Source organism: Syngnathus floridae, chromosome 8 (genome assembly GCF_059516105.1).
Source record: "Syngnathus floridae isolate MCC-2025c chromosome 8, RoL_Sflo_1.0, whole genome shotgun sequence".
Taxonomy (NCBI): domain Eukaryota; kingdom Metazoa; phylum Chordata; class Actinopteri; order Syngnathiformes; family Syngnathidae; genus Syngnathus; species Syngnathus floridae.
The window spans coordinates 11,803,436-11,827,674 of record NC_142420.1 but is presented as its reverse complement, the minus strand read 5'-3'; the positions used below and the strand labels follow the sequence as shown (position 1 = coordinate 11,827,674).

Genomic DNA, 24,239 nt, shown 5'->3' with positions numbered 1-24,239 from the left:
AATCGATCCCATGCTGGCCATACACAAGTCTAGCGAAAGTGCCCCTACACCATCAGCGACTTTCATTTGGAATAACAAACACATGAATTATTATTATTATTATCAGTGTGAAGGCGAAGCATCAGAACAACAACAAGACAATGACAAGCGGGACTTGTCATGTTCAATGGGAAACTTGCCCAACTGTTTAATTCGGATACAGAAAGTGAGGACTTTGGTGGATTTGCGTATGAATATTGTAAGAATGTGAGTCCAGCAGACTACATACTATTTTAAATACTGGAATAAAGTACAACCACACTCACTGTCTTGCTCCTGTGATGTTTTTTTTGTTTGTTTGTTTTTCCATAAGTCATGGCATGCATGTGTCCTATAATGAGGTGCGCCCCATGTGGCTGGAATCCAGAAAAGCCCCCGCAATTGCGCCTTATGGTGTGGAAAATACGGTAATTTCTTCAGCTTCATGAAAATCCGCATGCGGCGTCCCAAAAAAATAGAAGGCTTGCGGAAGGTTTGCAGGTGCTGGAGACGTTCCGCCTACCAGTGACGTGCGGTGAGGTTCATGACTGGGGAAGCACTGACGTGTCCCCCTCCCTGGTAAAATTTGTACGGCACCTAACCGTGTCACAAAAAAGGTTGGGGAATGCTGCTCTAGTGTGGCTTATTCATTCATTAATTTGAACTATTTTAATTAAGATCTCATATCAGCAGTCTTCACACATAAAAACACTTAATAAAGCACATGGAATCAAAATCCACTCCATTCCAAAGTCCCGTTGTCCAAATCAAACGTTTTAACTCCGGAATTACTCTTCCTTAACTGATGACCTCCTGCTTCGACCGAAAATCCATAGTTGAAAATCGTTTGGATATGTAATCCTCCATTGTAAAACGAAATGTAAAAACGGGAAGAAAAAAAATGAATGTAAAACGAAATAAATGGACAACAGTTCCTCAGTTGCTCACAGTAAATTTGAACTGGAGCTCTCTTATTCTACAGGTAGGCGCATGAAGCATCCCGGGATCACTAGCACTCCCTGCCATAAGGCTGGAGAACATTTTTTCGTGGCCTCCGTAAGGTATCTTTTCAAAGCCGTTTTGTTCATCTGAAGAAACACGACGGTACAGACAGATAACAAAAAACACAATATATTATATACGTCAGTTTAACTACGGAAATTAGTTAATATAGCCACAGTGTTTGAACACTTAAACAGGGACATAAAGACAGAGAGCAGTTCTGTCTAACTGCATAGTCTGTCAACATAGGCAGCCGTGTGATTACGCAATCCTCAGCGGAGGCTTGACAGGAAGTTGGCTCCTCCGAGAGAATCGTCTTTGGTTTTAAAATAACTACAAAAATTCAGCAATTTTGATTCAAAATAATACAAAGCTATGGCCATGTGAATACTGTCTAAGTTATGAACCTGTAGACGTGACAAACTACTACTTTCTGAAAAATATTGTAAATGACAAGACCAAAATTTACTCGTTTTAAGTTTTAATAATAACAGACAACTTTGCATTACTTATAACTCCTGTTTAAAATATTCATGAGGCAAAAATAATTTTAAACTCTTGTAAATTAAATTATTTCATACAGTTTGTTCAATGTTATCTGACTCTTCAGATATGAATGAAAGGCAGAATTTGTGTTTTTAAAGTTGTTCACATCTGCCCGAGTGGCTTATATTTGGTTATTTTGTCATTTAAAAAATAAAGACAATTGGGACGATGAAATTTGTTTCATAACAGTATGTATTTGCATGAAATTTCTGTAGTTGAAAAATGCCTGAAAAAAGTATTGGCCCCCGGGCCCCTTCACTTTATCAAATCTGGCCTTCCTTGCAAAAAGTTTTGACACCCCTGGTGTAATGCCATTATTTAGACAAGCAAAACAGCATGTCCACCAAAACTGATACCTTTTCCATGCCCAGAACTTTTTCCATGCTCCGCTGCCTTGAAAAACATGTTTGTAAACATTTAATATTTTACTGTTATTGTAAAGTTCTGCTCTTTCTTCAGTCGGGCCTTTTTTTTCGGCTCCACTTCAAGCATGAATTAATGAAGTCAAATCAAGTACTTCCGTCAAATGCATATGCGCATGAGGTGAAATCCCGCAAAGGAGGGGCAAACCCATTCGGTGAAAGAGGCCAGCTTCACGCAGGTTAGGAATCAAATAGTGTCAATTTCGCTTTCAAAATGGCAGGGAGAAAATACACAGCTAAAGGAAAATATGAAGATGAACACAAGACGTTTTTAACAGAGTGGGACATTTTACATTTTTTTGTTGAACGCAATGGCAAGCCATTCTGCCTGAAATGTCAGACGTCATTAGCGCATTTCAACGCTTCAAGTCTTCAGCGCCACTTCAACTCACTTCATGCTAATATCGATAAGGACTTTCCAAATGGGACTGAATTTCGCAAACGCAAGTTGGACACTTTGAAAAGTCAGGCAGAAAAACAGGTGCAGTTTTTCCCAAAAATTACGAAGCATTCAGAGACTGTCACGCTTACATCGCATCAACTGGCTTGGAACATTGCACGGGCTAAAAAGCCATACAATGAAGGGGAGTTCGTTAAATATGCCTCAGTGACGGTGTTGAAATCTTGTCTCCTGAAAACGATAAACTAAAACGAATGGTATCAGACATCCAACAAGAAGAATTGCTTCTGTCACCGATTGGATGGAGCAGGGCGACCAAATGCAGCTTGGACAAGGGTTTATTGGAGAACACAAACTAACAGACTCGGCAAACTGACATGACTTAACAAACAAAACCAACAATAGGACTGACCGACAGATGTGCAACAAAAAACACATGAAGACATTAAGACAACAACAATGATCCGATGGGGCGTGGAGGGCAGACAGGACATATATACACGACAGGTAACAAGAGGCAGGTGAGAATAATCAAAGAGGCAGGTGAGAATAATCAAACTAATCATGGAAACACAGGAGGGGAGGAGCGAGCACACAGACAGAAACCATGACAACAGACACGTAGTGGAACGGCAGGGGACGAGACGTGACAGCTTCGAGATGCAACAACGGAATACAAGTCAGATTTGAAGACGATTGTTCAAGGCAAGGAATGCACTATGCAACATGCATAGTAAGTGAAAAAACGCTATTGTAAATTATTATGGTTTTGTTTGTGGACTTTGTTGAACTGAGAGTTTGTGTGTGTGTGACAGTGCACACAATGTTCATTACTGAAAATGACTGGCCTGTGGTCTACAGGAAAATGTGTTTTTGGGAGTTTGCAAACATATTTTAAGGTTGTGTTAAACTTATAATCATATTAATATCTAGTATTGAAGTGCTCGTGTGGATTGGTGGGGGCCGAGGAATGTGCAGGCAAACTGCATGAACTTGTTTTCTTGGAAGTGTTGTGTATAGGCCCAGACAGGGAGTACCGGACGAGATAATCTCAAGGTCGGTGAGAAAGGAGAACAACAGCACATCTATGGGACTGGGCATCGAGGGGAAAACCCAACCGCCTGACCTCAGCGACACCTGGACGGGGAGGAGATGGCCATCCACCTCCACCAATCATCTCACAATATTTTGCATGCTTTAATATTCATATTGTGTTTCTTTAAAACTGGGCAACCCGGAAGAATGTGTCGTCTTTTGGTGGTCACAAAAACGCACGAGTTTTAGTGTGAGGGACCCGGGACCCAGGCCTGTATTAGTGCGCTTTGTCAGGAATAAATAATTGGTAAATTTGGTCTAATTGATCTACTGGTCTTCTCTTTGACAGAACGAACTCGCAAAATTGTTAGGTGCGCCAGTGTGTGGATTAGGACATAGCAATTTATGAGTTAAGTGTTGATCGCAATTTGGAGTCAGATCAATAACTAGAATCCGTAACCAAACAGGTCTTAGTACTGTAGGAGTCAATTTCTGTCATTATCATGTTGGTGCGTGACATGATAATGATGAACCCAGGTTAAGAATCACTGCTTTAAAGGGCTAGAGACATCCTTTTTTTCTTTTTATTAGAACGGAATTTGATAGAATGTATAAAGTGAACACATTTGCCGCATTGGAAATTAAAAATGGACACCGATTACTAAGAATAAAGCTGAAATGAAATGCCAGTTTATCGATCGGGTCCCGCACGAAGCCAAACTGGCGGCGCCATTACTGTGACGTCACAAGTTGTACATCTGGATGTCAACAAACCCAAACAACATGGCAGATGATGGCGACAGCTCCGTTTCTATATTAGCATCATTTTATCCGATTTAGAAACCTCTTTTGACGCAGAATATGATGAATCTAGCAGTTCACTTGGGCTGAGCTGAGCACATTTTCTGAATTGTGCCCCTCCCGTCACTCTGGTTAGGTTGGCATAGTAAAAAGTGCTCTTGGGGGCTTTAGAGCGCCGAGTTGATCTCGGCACATGAAGACATGACCACCTGCAACGTTTGGTTTAGGTTTTATAAGCATTTTTAATTTTATTGCTTAAATCGCATTTTCTCGACGAGCTGAGCACGTTTTCTGAATTGTGCCTCTCCCGTCACTGTGGTTAGGTTGGCATAGTAAAAAGAGTAGAGTGCCGAGTTGACCACTACGCATGGAGAAATGAACATCTGCAGCGTTTGGTTTAGGTTTTAGGCGCATTTTTAATTTTATTTCTTAAATCGCATTTTTTCGACGAGCTGAGCACGTTTTCTGAATTGTGCCCCTCCCGTCACGCTTCGACATACTTTTCAAAGTCAAAGTCTCGAAGTCTCCTTTATTGTCAATTCCTCCGCATGTCAAGACACACAAAGAGATCGAAATTACGTTTCTCACTATCCCAGGGTGACAAGACAGAGTTCACAACGCACATACAAGTAAACAACACAGGAAAATTAAAACAAGAAGATGAACAATAAGAGTGATAGCACGCTAGCCGCTCCCGATGCACAGCAGAGTCCGGAAAGATAAGACAGAGTTCACAACGCCCATACAAGTAAACAACACAGGAAAAATAAAACAAGAAGATGAACAATAAGAGTGATAGCACGCTAGCCGCTCGCGATGCACAGCAGAGTCCGGAAAGATGACAGTCAACCAGGCCACTGTGAACACGAGCACACAGCAGGCAAGCACTGTCCGGTTCGTGGATCCTATCAGGCGAACGCAACCCATCTTGTCGTCCCACGAACGTACGCCAGGATAATGGAAGGCACGGCTAGACGAGCTGGGTTGGCCGCAAACCTGGCCCGACGTCTCCGCGCTGGCCCCTCTTCTCTTTTTGTTTACATTCACTGAAGCTAAACGCGTACAACTTGAGACGTCATGAGACGTCACTTCCGGCTGGCGGCTCGGTGCAGTCAAACTCGTCTGTGCGGCAAATTTAAATTAAAATTTTCAGAGCAACAGCTTCCTTTTCGTTGTTTCGAGCGTCAATTTATATTTATAAGCCCATAAGCTAACTAAAACCGATTTATACATATACCGGCGTCTCTAGGCCTTTAAGGCCTGCGCTCAAACAGCAGTAGTGTTGTTTCAGTAGCAGCTGTGCCTTGCGCACCCTCATATGGACAATACAAGTATGACCTGAATTGTTACAGACTTTCGGAACACGGTAATAGTACACACGTCAATGCAATAATAATAATAATGATAATAATGCTAATAATAGTAAAGGGCGGGGGGTTCTTTATTTTCATTTATGTCACCAGTAATAATCAGAAACCACATGAAATCATCAGGTACAGGTGCAATCATTCGAAGATCCACTCCTTCATTCTCACCACCACTGATTCTGTTCAGTCTATATACTTTTCACTGTTGTTCAAGGTTGGCGCCATAACAGTAAGACTCCTCCTAATGTAATCACAGGCTAGGTACATGTTCTTGCAAATGCCTATGCTGACAGTACCGCTGCAGGTGTCCTAGTGTAATTAGAAACATGTTTGCAAGTAGACCAATGGGAAATGACCAGCCAGAGAATTCCATATCATCGAGTTTGTTTATTATGCAAGCAAACAATTTCAATTGTTGCAAGTCTATCAAGGGTGGTTTTTAACAAAAACATCTTTATGTACAATGTAAAGAAATAAAAGAAAATATTAAGTACAAATAAATACACATTTTGCATGGTAAAATAAAATAAAACAAAAAATAATGGTTTGAAATTAGAATACTGCCTCACCTGTGTATGGACAGAGTAATAATCGACTCCCCTGTACACAGAGTAAAAGTCAGACAAAATTATTTTTCATTTGACAGCAAACAGGCTTGGCAATTATTTAAACCCTCAAAAGATGCCAAATTAAAGAAGTGTAAAACAATAGCCTGTGTGAGGGCTACACGTCACTTTCGGTACCTCTAATGTGATATTCTTAAAAGACAAACAAACAAACAAACAAACAAACAAACATAAAACAAAGTTATATACATTCATTTTACTTGAGTCAGAAGAACGGGCCTATTTGCCTGGGATTCTCTGTCACATCACTCATCACATCAAGTAGAGAGGCGTTGTACAGCAGCTGAATTTCAAAAAGTAGATTGTATTCTATATTATCACATTTAAGTTAACCCGAGAAAAGTAGTTGACTTTCCAAACATTTAAAGCTTTATCATACCTTACTGTAAATTAGATGCTAAAATTAAAACAATCTGTCCGAATGGTATGTCGACCAAACGCATATTGAAGTAATGAAGTGAGTAATACAATGTTGCAAGTGCACTTGAACAGCCAATAACCTGGGCCCTTCACACAGACAATGTGCCGCAAGTTAAATGCAGGCTAACATGGAAAAATCTGACACAGGCAACTTAGATTTAACAAAAATGCTGCAAAGCAGAGGTCTAAAGGTGTCCAAACAAATGCATCTCATTATCGTAGAGGCTGTCGTTACACACTGGAGAAAACTGCTTGCATCTTTACAAGGGTCAGTATCCACCCCCACCCGCAATAGATTCACAGTTTTCAGAAGCTGATAGTTTACAGTTTTGTACATGCCAGTCAGTTGCTGCAGTCGCCGTGAAGAAGCTTACTGTGTGCATGACATGAGCAAGGCTGCAGCGTCATATTGTTGGTCTCTCCCAACTCCCAGCTAGAAAAGACTATTGCAATATTTACAAAATCTCTTTTCACTCAAGTTGGAACAGCAGTCTCACACACAACTCGATCTTGAGAAAAACACATTTTACATTACACTGTACTTTCTACACAGAGGGGATTCAATCAATTGAAGCCACTTGCCATTTAAAATTATATATTAAAAAAAAAACATTCAACGCAGAGGCATCTCTGTGCGCCGCTATACTTAAAATACTACCTGAAATTAGAATACAGTACTAATGCTTTTTTCTCATTTGATTTAAATCATTTTTATATATACAGTATTTGTTTTTCATTCATTTTATTTTACCAACAAGTTTTATTTACTAGCTAAATCGCTAAATAAAGGCGAAACATAACAGTGAATACAATAATGATTGGTACGGGATCTACAAAGGTAGAAAAGAGATAGCTCCATATCCAAACTACATTCCAATGTTTTCAGAACAAGCGTGCTAAAAAAAACGGGAAAAAAAGAAAAAAGTGATTTCAAGAGGAGGATGTGATATTTTAAGTCATTGGGCCCACGGGATGGATGGCGACGTTCATTTGCATGATTTCCAGCTAAACATTTCTCCATTAACTGTGACAGGAGACATCTGAGGAACTGCTGCTATTGCTGTTTGTGGTCTGGGCCCGCTTGATGTACAGATTCAGTAATTTCATCTGCAAACAAACAAGGACACAACACATTCATACAGAAACTCAACAAGTTGCACTTGTGGAGTGTTCTTAGATTTGAATTTTAATGGTGAAAAGGGACTTGAGTTTGAAAGGTAATTGTGCTTTGATTGGGGCCTCTTTCCAAGTTTTTTTTTTAACAGACACAAGTAATAAATAAATCTGTGTTGCAATAAACAATATTCAATTTCTTAGACATACTTTTAGTTTTGTAGAATTAGCCATGAATTAATATAAAACATTTATTTTGTAAAAGGACTTGATAGAGGTGGATTAGGTCACTTAAGTGGGAACATTTGAAGGCCCAGGTTCGAAATGTAGTGCCCGTCACTGACATGCAGCTAAACAATGTTTTGTAGTGTTCAGTACCTTGCTGCCGGTGAGCTGTGCCAGGTGGGGTTTGAGCTCCTCACCAATTACCGAGTATATAGCCACCAGACAGAACACGCTGGCTTTGCGAACGCTGCTCTCTGTGTTGTCATAGCCCTGCAATGAGACACAGGTATCACGCAGTGCCGCCATACAATAATGCACATACAGGTGAGCAAGGAAAACAAGGAGTGTGCGAAGTAGCAGATGACAAATATTGCTTGAGAAAAATAAGACAAATCATTCCTCAAATCAGGGCGGTTCGGTGACGCACTGGGCAGCACGTCCGCCTCACAGTTAGGAGGGTGCGGGTTCGATTTCACCTCCGGCCCTCCCTGTGTGGAGTTTGCATGTTCTACCCGGGCCCGCGTGGGTTTTCTCCGGGCACTCCGGCTTCCTCCCACATCCAGTGGTAGGCTGATTGAGCACTCCAAATTGTCCCTAGGTGTGAGTGCAAGTGCAAATGGTTGTTTGTCTCTGTGTGCCCTGCGATTGGCTGGCAACTGGTTCAGGGTGTCCCTTGCCTACTGCCCGTTGACGGCTAGGATAGGCTCCAGCATACGCGCGACCCCCGTGGGGACTAAGCGGTTCAGAAAATGTATAGATGGATTCTTCAAATCAAAATGTCAAAGCCCTTCACCACCTGGCTCCCCCTTACCTATCCGACCTCCTGATCCCCTACCGCCCCAACTGTCCCCTCTGATCCTCCAATACTTCACGTCTGACAGTGCCAAAATCTAAACTCAAATCCTTCGGTGACAGAGCCTTCTCCTGCACAGCACCCTGACTCTGGAACTCTCTCCCTCAATCTGTCTGTGACTCACTCTCACTCCCCATATTTAAGTCCTGTCTAAAAACTTACCTCTTTTCTCAAGCCTATGACCTCCCCTGGTGTCCTCTTCTTAACTTTATCCCATTGTCTCTTCGCCGTCTCCCTCCCCCCCTGTATGTCTTTCCCATGTTCCCTGTAAGCGTCTTTGGGTTTTTGAAAAGCGCTATACAAATTTAATGAATTATTATTATTATTATTAAATGGGCCTCTCCAATGCTGTCAAAATACTTGGAGCTTGCTATGGTACCTCCATCCATTAGCCAAACCGCTTTATTCTCACAAGGTTCACGGCTATTCTGGAGCCTATCCCAAATAGTAGTAGCAGTAGTAATACTACTACTACTACTACTACTAATAATAATAATAACATTATTAATAAAATATCATAAAAGGGATTTCTTAACTTGACATTTTGTTAGTTTTTATGCATTTACACATTCAAATTATTATCATCCTTCCACAATTCATACGAAGGTAATTCAAGTGATTTGAAGCTGTCAATGCTGAACATCTACTGTATGTTTGACGTTGTATGAAAATCAACTTTTTGCTAGAATCATTTTCAAAAAAGTTAAGCAAGTTGAGCAAAATCGCATGACAAAAATGTGAGGTCTATGGCGAGTTCACAATGTGTCTTGACTGAGTAAATGCCATTTTTCAAACTGCATTTCCTGGTAAACCAGTGAATCAATGGCTGACAGTACAGTCTAAATTCATGTGCCTTTCAGAAAGAAGTTGCCATCGTTAAATTTATGTTGAGGACAGCAAGAAAATTCCTTATATTATTGGCTATGATAGCCTTTTGATAAAAAAAACAAAGCAAGCCATGAAAAAGGCTGACTGTTAGGGTTGATAGATTAGTTTGATCCTATGCTTATGTTGGAATGTAACCTGTAATAATTAAACTCGCTTGTCCTGTCTTAACAAAAGTAGTAGAACAAAGTGCTAAGATCTTTTGCACTGATTAACTAGCTGCAGGGGAAGCAATCAAAGTTGTTTTGTTCACACAACATCGTGAAAGCCCCCCTGCTGTGCTTTGATCAGCAGGCCAGGGGCTTCGGCCATTTGTCTACTCTGACCCCGACTCTCAACCCCCACTCTGTTTCTCTCAATAAAATGCTCCTGCAAGAGGCCTGAGTCAGACTGCATTCGATCATCGCTGTGTACACAGCGACGAATGGACTCTCCACGTGCAGGTGCTTAAAAGGACTTACTTGTCTCCTGTTTGGTTCTTGCAAAATAAGTTGGAGTGTGCACAACTCTAACACTGACTTAGATGGGTAAGAGGCTAAAAACATTCGCAAACCTGCAAGAGTCCCGGGATGATGTCCACCAGCAGTTGTATTAGTGAGTCCTTGGGAATGCGTTCAATGACTTTGGTTTCCATCTTGATGGCAGCCAGGTTGATTGGGTAATCGGCTGTCTGCACAATTGGACACAGCACCTTGACACACTGTTCTGGATGGATGGACCCAGCCAATGTTGATGCAGCTTCCTCAGCTGCACGCACCACCTAAAAAATTACATGAAGAGAACCAGATAAGAATACATCAACTTTGTCCTTTAAGCACAACACACGTTTGAAGGGGACCTAATATTAGCTCCTTTCCCACGGCATGATGCTAAATGCATCATTGTCCTCTTGTTTTTAACACATTTTATTCTCCAAACCAGGCATCATGAAATAATGTTAGGCTACAAACAAACAACAAAATAAATGAATGGATAAACAGATGAATGAATAAACAAGCAAACAAACAAATAAATAAATGAATAAACAAGTCCCACAGGATTACCGCGATCCAAGGAATTCCTGAAAAAAAAGTCCTCTAATATGTATATAGCTATTTATATAAAATGGGGAGATCATATATATAGGCGGCTCGGTGGGGCACTGGTTAGCACGTCCGCCTCACAGTTAGGAGGGTGCGGGTTAGATTCCACCTTCGACCCTCCCTGTGTGGAGTGTGCCTGCGTGGGTTTTCTCTGGGCACTCCGGTTTCCTCCCACATCCCAAAAACATGCTTGGTAGGCCGATTGAGCACTCCAAATTGCCCCTAGGTGTGAGTGTGAGTGCGGATGGTTGTTCGTCTTTGTGTGCCCTGTGATTGGCTGGCAACCGGTTCAGGGTGTCCCCCGCCTCCTGCCCGATGACTGCTGGGATAGGCTCCAGCACGCCCACGAGCCCCGGGGATAAAGCGGTACGGAAAATGGATGGATGGATAATAATAATAATAACTGTGCGTTGCAGTGGTATTCTTTCCACAAAGGTGTTTTCTTTTTTCTATTTAAATGCACATCAAACTAGAGTAACTGAGTTTGTCTAAATATTTAAAAAAAAAAAAAAAAGAAAAAAAATAAGGCTATCGCTAATACATATTAATTTATACATTCTGTGTGGAGCAACAGTACACCTCTTTGTGAGAATCTTTGTGGGACTCCAGGGTCTTCATGATGGTAAGCTCTGCATAATTCTTGAACCGAGCTGGTTGGTTCTTGAGTATTTCTTTCAGCACACGCAGCGCCAAGGCTCGGATAGTATGCTAGCAGAAATAGGAAATATTTATCATTTTCAAAAAGTCCACATTCCACAGGACAGTATTAATAAGACTGACTTACAGTATATTAAAAACAATAGCTGAGTCTTTAGTTGGACACTTTATTGACCCTAAAGCTAATTCTGGGTGCTTGTTTCAAAACCAATGCTTAAAGCAACAGTCTAAGAAATAGACATTAAAGAGATTAAATAGAGAACACTTTTTGTCCTGAAATGGGCGATAATATGTATATTTTCCTTATGTAGTATGCAATACCTGCATCTCACTGGTGTTCTTAACACTAGAACAGCGGCTGTTATGATCTACCTCTAACAGCGGGGTGCGTCAATTGACGCTCCATCGATGCGACACGTCACCGCCGCACATTACATGTTGCGTACGTCATGTTATCGCGATCGTGTTGTTCGAGCGCGTGCCCCGATAACGTAATTGTGTGAGGATATTGTAGCGTGTGACGAGTGTAATTGTATCATATTTTATGGAGAAAAACAATTTAAAAGGGACATTCGACGTGCTGTCAAATCAGTCATTTAAACTTGGGCAATGACGTCGGCATGCGGTCGCGGAGGAAAACGTAAGTTTTGGGGGGCATTTTTAGCAGCATGGGCGATAATTAGAGGTATCAATGTTTTTTATTTATGTCACCGCTAACACACACTGGGCGATAATTAGAATAAATACGGTACTTTTCTGAAAAAAAACCCTATTTTGTTTCTTTAATTTATTTGCATTTTATTAAAGCTACAAATGTGTCGGATCATTTTGCCAGACCCTGTACATATATACGGACCCTGAGCTGTGGGGTTTAAGGCAGGATAATAGCTGCTAAGTGTCCTCAAAATTGCACCATAAGAATAAGATATTAGGCTACTTACATCTTTATCACCCAGTGTTTCGAGCAAAAGGAGAAGGATAGTTTTAAAATGTTCATCCCACACAGCCAGGCTGTCTTCTCGCGTGATCTTCAGAAGCTCCACCAGGGCACCTTTACGTTCCTCCGAGCGTTCATTGTGATTGGACAATTCCTTAAGCAGGTCGGCGACCATATCAGAGTTGTCCTGACCAGCTGTTCACCAAAAGAAGAAAGAATTGCAGCAAAACCGTTTTTATCTCAAGACTTGTACCTTAAAATGCACGCATGCATACGCACACACGCGCGCGCACACACACACACACACACACACACACACACACACACACACACACACACACACACACACACACACACACACACACACACACACACACACACACACACACACACACACACACATTCACGTATGTATTAGGAATGTCAAAAGTAATACATTTAATTACTTTTAAGCGCAGCAATTTTTTTTAAACCGATTAATTCACGTCCCTTTTTTGAAAAGCCATATACATGAGTAATTCAGCAGATACTTCCTTGTATAAATTACTCTCATTTAATACACTGCAGCCTTTATACACACTGCATACAATGTTTAAGGAGAACAGATGAGGAGTCATTTGGACTGTGAGGTACCACCACCTTTTCCCTGCTTTGAGAGGGGAACGTGCAGTGAGAAAGGGTGCAACAGCTCTCCAAGGGGTATGCATGGGTACGCCCAGAACTGAGCTGATGCCCGTCTTGTCACTGAGTCACTTTTTTTTTCTCGATGTGTGGTGTATTTTATTCAGTAACTCCAGAAGGTGGAAAGCTTGCTTGCAGAAAACCTATGTCACTAATGACAAGCTGCATAAAACTTAAAATGAAAGCATACAATGTTGTACCAAGGCATCATTGTAACACAATTTTGCAATATGAAATATAAAAATAATAAACATATTTGTCGGGAATGGTGACTAGTTGTAATTTTCAAGTAACAAATTGGGCATGAGTCGATGGACTGTTTCATGTTCTAATTAAACTATTAATTTTTGAAAAGATGTACTGTAATTGTCACCAATATAAAACAAAAATGCCACCTAGTGGCAGAAAAACTATAACTACATACTATAACTAACTATATAGTGAAGTAATACATATTTTAACCTCAACAACTATGAATTACTATAAAATTACTGTATCAATGAACTAAAAGATACAATATGTGTATGAGGGAAAACAATGTACACTTTTAATTTTATTACATGTACCGTATTTGCCGGTGTACAGGTCGACTCGGTGTATAAGTCGACCCCCTAAAATTCGACGGAAATTTACGATTTTATGATATATCCTTTGTATAAGTCGAGCTCAATTGTTGCATTATATTAAACTTCAAAATTCAATATGCGAAATTTATTGACGAAATGTGTTCAAATTCCGGGAGGCCGTGCGCATGCGGCTGTTTATAAGCACCGCGGAGGAGATCGCGGCCGGCGAGCTCGCGCACGCCGCCCGGCACCAACGGGAGGCCGGAAATAGCTCCAAGCCGAGCGGATCGGCACTTTATAAGCACCGCGGAGGAGATCGCGGCGCCTCATTGGACTTCCAGCGGCCGGCGAGCTCGCGCACCCGCCCGGCACATCCGGGAGGCCGTGCGCACGAGCAAAGTGGCCGAAAATAGCCCCCGCCGAGCGGATCGGCTGTTTATAAGCACCGCGGAGGTGGTCGCGGCGCCTCATTGGACTTCCAGCGGCCGGCGAGCTCACGCACCCGCCCGGCACATCCGGGAGGCCGTGCGCACGAGCCAAGTGGCCGAAAATAGCCCCCGCCGAGCGGATCGGCTGTTTATAAGCACCGCGGAGGTGGTCGCGGCACCTCATTCGACTTCCAGTGGCCGGCGAGCTCGCGCACCCGCCCGGCACATCCGGGAGGCCGTGCGCACGAGCCAAGTGGCCGAAAATAGCCCCCGCCGAGCGGATCGGCTGTTTATAAGCACCGCGGAGGTGGTCGCGGCGCCTCATTGGACTTCCAGCGGCCGGCGAGCTCGCGCACCCGCCCGGCACATCCGGGAGGCCGTGCGCACGAGCCAAGTGGCCGAAAATAGCCCCCGCCGAGCGGATCGGCTGTTTATAAGCACCGCGGAGGTGGTCGCAGCACCTCATTCGACTTCCAGCGGCCGGCGAGCTCGCGCACCCGCCCGGCACATCCGGGAGGCCGTGCGCACGAGCCAAGTGGCCGAAAATAGCCCCCGCCGAGCGGATCGGCTGTTTATAAGCACCGCGGAGGTGATCGCGGCGCCTCATTCGACTTCCAGCGGGCCGCGCACTCGCGCACGCCGCCCGGTTCAAATTTTCTAAGTGCAACGCACAATGAGATGCATGAGAAACGGCCTTGGTTACCATCACATTTGAAGCGATGAATACAAAGTTAAATTTTATGACTCGGTGTATAAGTCGAGGTCGATTTTTTTCGGTCGATTTTGGATCGAAAAAGGTCGACCAATACACCGGCAAATACGGTATTTTAATTGTATATTTAAAACGGAATAATCCATATATGTCACGATAAATCAATATATTGTGATAGATCATGGCAATTGTGATGTGCTGTCTAAGGGTTGCAATGTGACAAAGGGTTGCTATCTTGGCAGAATTTTCAAAAAAATAAAATGGAGTGAGCACTTCAAATGCCTCTAAAATCCTCCATAACATAAATTCCGGGAAAAAAAATTGATGAGTACATGGCCCGTTATACTGACTACAAAGGTAATTGTCAATGACAATGAACAAATTAACGAAAACTAAGTAAATAAACGCATTTATTGATGAAATAAAAATTGGAAATGTGTTTTGAAAAACAATAACTAAACTAAATCGTTGCCTATGCACAAAACGAACCAAAATGAACACAAATTGTTGCAAAAATAAACCTTTTTTTTGTCTTTAAAAATATTTTGTAATGATTTAAGTTGTAAAGCATCATGACCAATCTTTATTTTAGAACTTGAGCACATCATTATGGAACTTTTTCAAGAGAATAAGGTTTTCCAACATTTATTATTTTATACCTAGTTGTTAAGTAGTTATTAGTAGTTAATACTCCACCCCTTACCCCTAATTTTGGGGCCTCTCCTGGAGACCACATTGGCCGCTGCATTTGCCCTGTATTGTCTAATAGGCGAGACGACTCTGACCATAAGTAAAATAAGGACAGAGTCATAATGTCACGAGCAGAGATAAAGTAAAGGGTGCCAGTTGAGGAAGATGAGCATGGGCAAACACACAAAAACCAAAAGGAATTAGAATAGTTGTCTTGTCATCGAGCAGTGAAATTTTCCAAACACTCAGCAAAGAGTCATACAGCGACGGAATCTTTACCAGAGAGCATCATTGTATTTTCGCCACTTTCTTTGCGCCGGCCTAAAGGGGAGAGGAGTGGAGGAGACATGAGGGTGAAGGATGGGAAACAGATTCTGGTGACAATAGACACACATGTTTGATTGTATGTGACAACAACGGGGTAGTGATTGTAATAACAATCACATGTAGTGATTGTTATTACACATTAAGGGTTTGTCATGGCTCAAATTAATGCAAAACTGGTACGCTTCTGAACAATCACACACACGCCGCATCCACGCCCTACATTTGCAAAAAAAAAAAAGAAACTTTTTCTGGAAAATATCTACATGTGTTTTGTTGTTTTTTTATTCCAACGAACAGAATTCAAATTCCATAAACCTCTTGAGCTTATCGCGGTGGATGAGTTTATCCCTTACTGTTCCTCTGAGGAAAGTTGCCAGAGGCTTTAGGCCAACGCAAGGTCCAGGCAAAGGTAAATTTTATACACAATGTGCCTCACATAATTAAAAATAAAATATGAAACTCATTCTCAACCCAAATAATCAGACATTTAAAAGCAAAGAGGGAAAAAGTTAAGTTTAGTTGTCATAATGGAGGCCTATTAGATGTGTTTTGAGATGAGCGGGGTCATACGATGAGAAAGATTTAGGGGGTGAGAAAATGAGCAAAGGATAGGAAGATAGTGAGGGAGGACGGCTGTCTGGCTTGTCAGACCTAAACATGTTGTGAGGGTTTACATTCCAACCGTTTCTCTTATAACACTGTCCAATCAGCATATTGCTGCAATTCCAGAAAAAAATGACACCCAACTAATATAATAAGAGTTTATGAAGTAGAACATGTTTGAGCAGAAGCCTCTTAATTTTAATCAGCAGGGGAAAACTTTGCAAAAAAAAAAAAAGAACGTACTCAATAATATTAGCAGCAGGAACCAATGTACACGTATTAAACTAAAATTAATATCAAATTACTTGGAAAAATAGTTCAAATTACCGTAATTTTCAGATTATAAATTGCGTTTTTTTCCATAGTTTGGGTGGGGGGTCGATTTATACTGAGGAGCAACTTATATGTGAATTTTTTCAAAAATTTTCAAATACACAAAAAAAAGTGAAACTGCGATAAACGAACCGCGATGTAGCAAGGGATTACTGTAATTTGAATTTCAAGTGACGTCAGCAGCGCAGCGCGGCGGTTTTTTACAAAAAGGACAAAGACTTATCACGGGATGACGAAGATGACGAAGGGCCCCACGTACTACCGGCATCATTAGCGACTTTGTTTGTAAGTGACACGGAGGAGAAAGAGTTTGAAGGATTTAATGATTTGGAGTGACACAGAAGGTTTGAAAAACTATTATGGCTTTTACGCACGCCCGGTCCTACTCTACGGAGCTCTCTCTCCTCCATGGATGGAAGTCTGGGGCCGGCGCTCGGCCGGGTGGCTGTCTGAGGACGGTGGATGGGGCTCGGACTACGCACGCCCGGTCCTATCCTATGGAGCTTTCTTCCACCTCCGTGGCTGGAAGTGCCACCTCCGGGGATGGAAGTCGACGTCGGTGCTTGGGGCCGTGTGGTGGTTAACTATTTATGTTATAGTTATTTGATATATTTATTTTGTGTAGCAACTTGTATATGTATGTTTTTATCGTTACAGTTCAGTAGTTGTTGGCTTGTTGAACTCTTGTTTTGTTAAATAAAGAGCGCTACAATATAGTTATATACTAGATCTGTGGAATAACCACGAGGCTGACGTCAGGGCGCACGTGCGGCGTTGTTGACAAAGGATGAGGAATTTGATCGATGGATTTAATGATTTAGAGTGACACAGATGGTTTGATAATATTATTGGTTATATAATAGTTATTTGATATATAATTTATATATCGTCATATGGGCCTGTGGAATATTTTGAAGTGCAAGCGCCGTCAGCGGCGCGCACCCATTGTTGACAAAGGACGATCGATGGATTTAATGAATTGGAGTGACACAGATGGTTTTATAAACGTGTTATTTATGTAATAGTTTTTTGAATAACGCTGAATGTTACGTCAGGCCCGTTCTCAGCTCTTCGTTTGTTTATGTCACGTTAGCATACCTATTGTTTAGCCTGTTGTTGCTCGTTCATGTCTGTTCTTGGTGTTGGATTTTGTCGGATAAATTTCCCCCAAAATGCGACTTATACTCTGGAGCGACTTATATATGTTTTTTTTTCACGTTATTGTGCATTTTATGGCTAATGCAACCTATATTCCAGAGCGACTTTTAGTCTGAAAAACACGTTAATTTTATTAATATAAGTTTATTAAAATTAATTAATAGATACGGCAACTTATTTATTTGAATATTTATATGTATATTAAATGTTGTTGTTGGCTTCCGTCAGTCTCGAGAGACTATGGATTATGTGCCTTGGTGGTCATTGGTTGCTGGACCTGCAGTTCCTTCTGTGACTGAAGAGTCCAATTCTGGAGCCGCATGCCCTGTTGCAGATGTCACAGCTAAAGGCAGTAGAGTTTCGGGGTAGCTGAGCATCTCTTCTGTGTCTTTGAGCCCTTTTCTCTTCCATTTTCTTCTCTCGGTTCTCTTCGGTTTTCTTGATGACTGATTTGGTAACGGCTTTCCACCCTGAGCGATCTGCGGCCAGTGTCTCAAATTGTGCTGGTGCGATGTTGCCCTCCTTCAAGCTCCGTTTACAAACATCTTTGAAGCGGAGAAGTGGTCTTCCGAGTGGTCTAGAGCCAGAGGCGAGCTCACCATACAATATGTCTTTGGGAAGTCGACCATCTTGCATACGGGATACATGGCCAATCCACCGCAGACGTCTGTTTGTAAGGATGGCAAACATGCTGGAAATTCCTGCTCTGGTCAAGACCTCTTTGTCGGAAACGTGATCCTGCCATGGGATGTTGAGGATTCTCCTTAGACAGCGCTGGTGAAAACTGTTCAACTTGCGTGCCTGATGACTATACAGCGTCCAGCTCTCGCTCCCATATCGAAGTGTATTCAGCACGCAGGCCTGATACACTGAGATCTTGGTTTTGATGGCGAGCGAGCTATTTTCCCACACCCTCTTTGCTAGGCGGGCTAGCACCGATGAGGCCTTGCCGATTCTGACATCGATCTCTTTGACGAGGCTGAGACTGTTAGAGATGTTGGAGCCAAGGTAGGTGAGATCTTCGACCACATCGAGGCAACAGTCGTCAATTGAGATGTGAGGGGTAGAGCTGACACCTTGGGCTAAGATGTTCGTCTTCTTTATGCTGATTGTCAGACCGAACTCTCTACAAGCATGGGCGAAGGCATTTATAAGGTCTTGAAGGCCGGCTTCGGTATGTGATGTCAGTGCCGCATCATCCGCGAACAGCATTTCACGAATGAGAACTTTGCGCACGCGTGTTTTTGCTCGAAGGCGGGTAAGGTTAAATAGGCTGCCATCACTTCGGGTGTGCAAGTACACCCCTTCTTCGGATGTCTCGAAGGCATATCGAAGCAATAGTGAAAAAAAGATGCCAAAGAGAGTTGGGGCAAGGACGCAGCCTTGCTTTACCCCACTTGTAATTGGGAAGGGTTCAGATTTTAATCCATTGCACTGTACAGTACCTTTCATATCCTTGTGAAAGGAGACAATCAGTCTCAGCAATTTAGGAGGACAGCCAATTCTGTGCAGGAGTGTGAACAGTCCCGTTCTACTGACCAAATCAAAGGCTTTTGTTAGGTCTATGAAGGCGATGTACAGTGGTCGCTGTTGCTCACGACACTTCTCTTGCAGTTGCCTTAATGAGAAGATCATGTCGATGGTGGATCTCCCTGTTCTAAAGCCACACTGGGATTCTGGATAAATCCGTTCAGCCAGTGGATAGAGTCTGTTTAGTATAACTCGGGCAAATGTCTTTCCCACGAGAGAGAGTAGGGATATTCCGCGATAGTTGTTGCAAACACTTCTATCGCCTTTGTTCTTGTATAGTGTGATGATCTTGGCATCTCGCATGTCTTGAGGCACGTTTCCTTCATCCCAGCACTGTAAGAGTAGCTTGTGGAGATGCACGAGGAGGCTGGTTTGTTTGGCTGCTTTGATGACCTCTGGGGGGATGCTGTCATTTCCTGGGACTTTACCGCTGGATAGGGAATCGACAGCTTTATACAGCTCCTGAATAGTGGGCGGTTCATCAAGCTCTTCCATGACAGGTCGTGGTGTTATGCCTTCCACAGCATTTACTGTGACTTCAGTTTCCCTCGTTAAAAATTAAATGTACAAACTACAAAATTTGTTGTTATAAAAACAACGTAAATGCAACACTTATTGCAGGACTTAGTTAGCAGGCTATGGAGGATGACTAAAAGAAATGTTATTATTCTGGAAGCAGCAATGTTTCTTTATCCAGAGCCTCAACAACATTTTAAAAAGATGAGTAAAACAACAAAGATTTTGGTGGTGTAAAACCTTGTTTGGTACGTTATATGAAATATAAAAAATCAAACTCACAGTCACGAAACTGTTCCACGTCATCATCAAAAACAGCCTCCTTTAGGGCACTCTTGTCGTAGGTGCAGATTGTTTCACCATGGCCGTAAGGAGCAAACTCCCGACTTCTTGGCCCAGAGAAAGAACGCGGTGATGGCGTATTGAGCAGTGAAGTTTTGTTGTCCAAAGCAGTACGACCCCCTTCTGGTACATCCAAGCCCAAGCGAGCGTCTGAACCAGGCGTTGAAGCTATTCCTTCTCTCCCGGCCTATAAAAGCACCACACGAGGAGTGATGACAGAGAGCATGTTAAAAAATAATGTAACATCAGCTTTTTATACACATAAATTTCTTCATTGTTAGTCAAATCAGTTCACCCAACTATACTCTTACTATCTTCCATTGACGGTAACTGTGCATAAGATTTATATGAAAACATGGAGGAAAAAAATTGTCACATGAATGTGCAACTCAGTCTGTAGAGTTAAAAATGTAATAATTGTAATTTAACATACAGTTTAGTGTATATAACAAGGGGTACACAGGGTAATGGAAGTAACAAAGTAAGTACCGTATTTGCCGGTGTATTGGTCGACCTTTTTCGATCCAAAATCGACCGAAAAAAATCGACCTCGACTTATACACCGAGTCATAAAATTTAACTTCGTATTCATCGCTTCAAATGTGATGGTAACCAAGGCCGTTTCTCATGCATCTCATTGTGCATTGCACTTAGAAAATTTGAACCGGGCGGCGTGCGCGAGTGCGCGGCCCGCTGGAAGTCGAATGAGGCGCCGCCACCACCTCCGCGGTGCTTATAAACAGCCGATCCGCTCGGCGGGGGCTATTTTCGGCCACTTGGCTCGTGCGCACGGCCTCCCGGATGTGCCGGGCGGGTGCGCGAGCTCGCCGGCCGCTGGAAGTCGAATGAGGCGCCGCCACCACCTCCGCGGTGCTTATAAACAGCCGATCCGCTCGGCGGGGGCTATTTTCGGCCACTTGGCTCGTGCGCACGGCCTCCCGGATGTGCCGGGCGGGTGCGCGAGCTCGCCGGCCGCTGGAAGTCGAATGAGGCGCCGCCACCACCTCCGCGGTGCTTATAAACAGCCGATCCGCTCGGCGGGGGCTATTTTCGGCCACTTGGCTCGTGCGCACGGCCTCCCGGATGTGCCGGGCGGGTGCGCGAGCTCGCCGGCCGCTGGAAGTCGAATGAGGCGCCGCCACCACCTCCGCGGTGCTTATAAACAGCCGATCCGCTCGGCGGGGGCTATTTTCGGCCACTTGGCTCGTGCGCACGGCCTCCCGGATGTGCCGGGCGGGTGCGCGAGCTCGCCGGCCGCTGGAAGTCGAATGAGGCGCCGCCACCACCTCCGCGGTGCTTATAAACAGCCGATCCGCTCGGCGGGGGCTATTTTCGGCCACTTGGCTCGTGCGCACGGCCTCCCGGATGTGCCGGGCGGGTGCGCGAGCTCGCCGGCCGCTGGAAGTCGAATGAGGCGCCGCCACCACCTCCGCGGTGCTTATAAACAGCCGATCCGCTCGGCGGGGGCTATTTTCGGCCACTTGGCTCGTGCGCACGGCCTCCCGGATGTGCCGGGCGGGTGCGCGAGCTCGCCGGCCGCTGGAAGTCGAATGAGACGCCGCGACCACCTCCGCGGTGCTTATAAACAGCCGATCCGCTCGGCGGGGGCTATTTTCGGCCACTTGGCTCGTGCGCACGGACTCCCGGATGTGCCGGGCGGGTGCGCGAGCTCGCCGGCCGCTGGAAGTCCAATGAGGCGCCGCGATCTCCTCCGCGGTGCTTATAAAGTGCCGATCCGCTCGGCTTGGAGCTATTTCCGGCCTCCCGTTGGTGCCGGGTGGCGTGCGCGAGCTCGCCGGCCGCGATCTCCTCCGCGGTGCTTATAAACAGCCGCATGCGCACGGCCTCCCCGAATTTGAACACATTTCGTCAATAAATTTCGCATATTGAATTTTGAAGTTTAATATAATGCAACAATTGAGCTCGACTTATACAAAGGATATATCATAAAATCGTAAATTTCCGTCGAATTTTAGGGGGTCGACTTATACACCGAGTCGACCTGTACACCGGCAAATACGGTAATACCTTTTTTTAAAAAAAACACTTCAATACCAGAATTTCACAACCACTCATACTAACTATCCAACTTTGGGGTAGAGGGCATTCAGCTACACATGGCACAAACACGATACACTGTGTAAGGGTCTTATTGTGCATAGAAATGAAACATTCTACAATTGCCCAAACACAATTAATTGGCCAGATTTAATCTTGCATCATGGTAAGGTACATTTTGATAATTTAAAGAAAGGGATTTAAGAAATGGCAAGAAAGTGTGCTTTCAGCCCTATGGTCAACACAAAGTCTCATCGAGAGGACTCAACAAACACAGCAACTGGTTCATGAATCATCTTGAAGCTTCATTTTCTCTTTACTGCCTTTTGGCATTCATGGTATCGCAACCCACAGTCCTAACGGAAATCATCCCGCACCATATTATTATTTAAATGCTCATATATTAAAAGAACACACATAAAATATATTAAAAAAAAAAACATTTTGGTATAGTTACTTTTACTATTTTACAGATTTTGCCACTCAAAAACCTCAAACATTAAGCATGAGTAGTGAAAAGAGTAATAAATGCCAATTAAATGGGTGGCAGTCTTTTGATGGTTACCAAACTGTAATTAAAGATTGAGATTAGCCATGTGAGCCATTAAAGATTATGAGATTTCATCATCTTTACTGGCTTTGATCACAGCAATAATTAAGAAAAAAAAAATCTGTAGTGCATAAAAACGTAATCGTTGTGCTGTGTTTGCTAACTCTCAAAAATGAATGAAAAGTGATTTTCCTATTCCAAACACAATAACTTACTGCATCATCTTGCTTGCCCTCTCGTCTGATTGACTCATTCAGGTCCTCCTGGCTGCGATAGCTAAAGCTTTGGATGGCCTCAGTGACACCACGGAGTGAGCTATAAATGTCCTCTGAGTTCATGTTCTCAGTGTCATACTCCATCACGCTAACACAAAAATCAAACAGAAAATACATTAAAATGACAGGTAATCCTTTGATGTTTTGTTACCATACAAATAATGATAGTGAAGTCTGAACATTGTTAATTTTCCAAAAGTGTCGTGGGTTAGTAATAGTGTGGAGGGCCTGATTTAGGAAATGTTTGCGAACGTAAACAGAAGCATAGACTTGGCTGCGCACGTACACAGACGTGCAAACTGATCTGTTAACCGGGCACAACCGGGATTCTGAGCAGTTCATTTTGTGCATTGTAGGAAAAGTATATGAAGTTGATTTGATAATGAACAATGGGATTTAGCAAACACGAGACGAAAGGCAGGTGTAACCAGGTCCACCAAGGAAGGAAAAAAAAAAGAGAGAATGACAAAGCTAATTGGTGTAGTTTGTTGAGAAGATTTAAACTATTAACTCTCGTATCATATTCACTGTTAGTTTAGTAGCCCGCAGGCTGTTACAGTGAGGGAATATGGAATTTGTGATTTTAGTAAAATCACATGCATCACTACCAGCAACAGCTTGTGCAATCAGAGGCGGACATGTAATTAATCGCCCGCTATTTGGGATATTAGTCACTCGGGCTCATAAAATGTGTTATTCACAGAGATAAATGAGCTACATACATGAAGTATGATGAAGTCTTTGTGTCACAGTCAGTGGTAATATGTAATCTACAATCAGCAAAAAACGGAAATGCTAGAATCTGGGTTCATCTCTTTTTTTTCTCATTCCATCTCATTACCTGGGTGAATGTGTTCTACGCAGGGCCCTGAAAGAAGGGGCAGCAGAGGTGGAGTTAGGCGGAGGAAGAGGAGTAGGGGCAGGGGGTTGCTTTGACAGTCCTTCGACACCCCAACCCCATAACCGACTGTTGTCATAGCGCGGTCAGGAGGGAAGGACGGACAGACAGTGGTAAAAGAATGAAGGATGGAATCAAACAACAGGAGAAGACCGCAAGACAAAACAAGACAAGACAAGGTGG

The 24,239-nt window shown here is 43.2% G+C and overlaps 1 protein-coding gene across 5 annotated transcripts in view; it reads right to left on the bottom strand.

The window, feature by feature from the left end:
• Window positions 1-5,958: 5,958 nt before the first annotated feature.
• clasp1a (cytoplasmic linker associated protein 1a) overlaps window positions 5,959-24,239 on the bottom strand; it is a 79,768-nt gene continuing 61,487 nt past the window's right edge. For 4 of the 5 annotated variants that reach the window (XM_088383919.1, XM_088383921.1, XM_088383922.1 and 1 more), the window contains 9 exons: window positions 24,000-24,125; window positions 23,099-23,246; window positions 20,216-20,462; window positions 15,746-15,787; window positions 12,394-12,584; window positions 11,375-11,503; window positions 10,267-10,473; window positions 8,129-8,245; window positions 5,959-7,744 (listed from right to left, as the gene is read on the bottom strand). In XM_088383919.1, the coding sequence (XP_088240045.1) occupies window positions 7,658-7,744; window positions 8,129-8,245; window positions 10,267-10,473; window positions 11,375-11,503; window positions 12,394-12,584; window positions 15,746-15,787; window positions 20,216-20,462; window positions 23,099-23,246; window positions 24,000-24,125 (1,294 nt within the window). In that variant the 3' untranslated portion in view covers window positions 5,959-7,657. The remainder of the gene's footprint in view (window positions 7,745-8,128; window positions 8,246-10,266; window positions 10,474-11,374; window positions 11,504-12,393; window positions 12,585-15,745; window positions 15,788-20,215; window positions 20,463-23,098; window positions 23,247-23,999; window positions 24,126-24,239) is intronic. The other variant, XM_088383924.1, reaches the window with a different exon arrangement.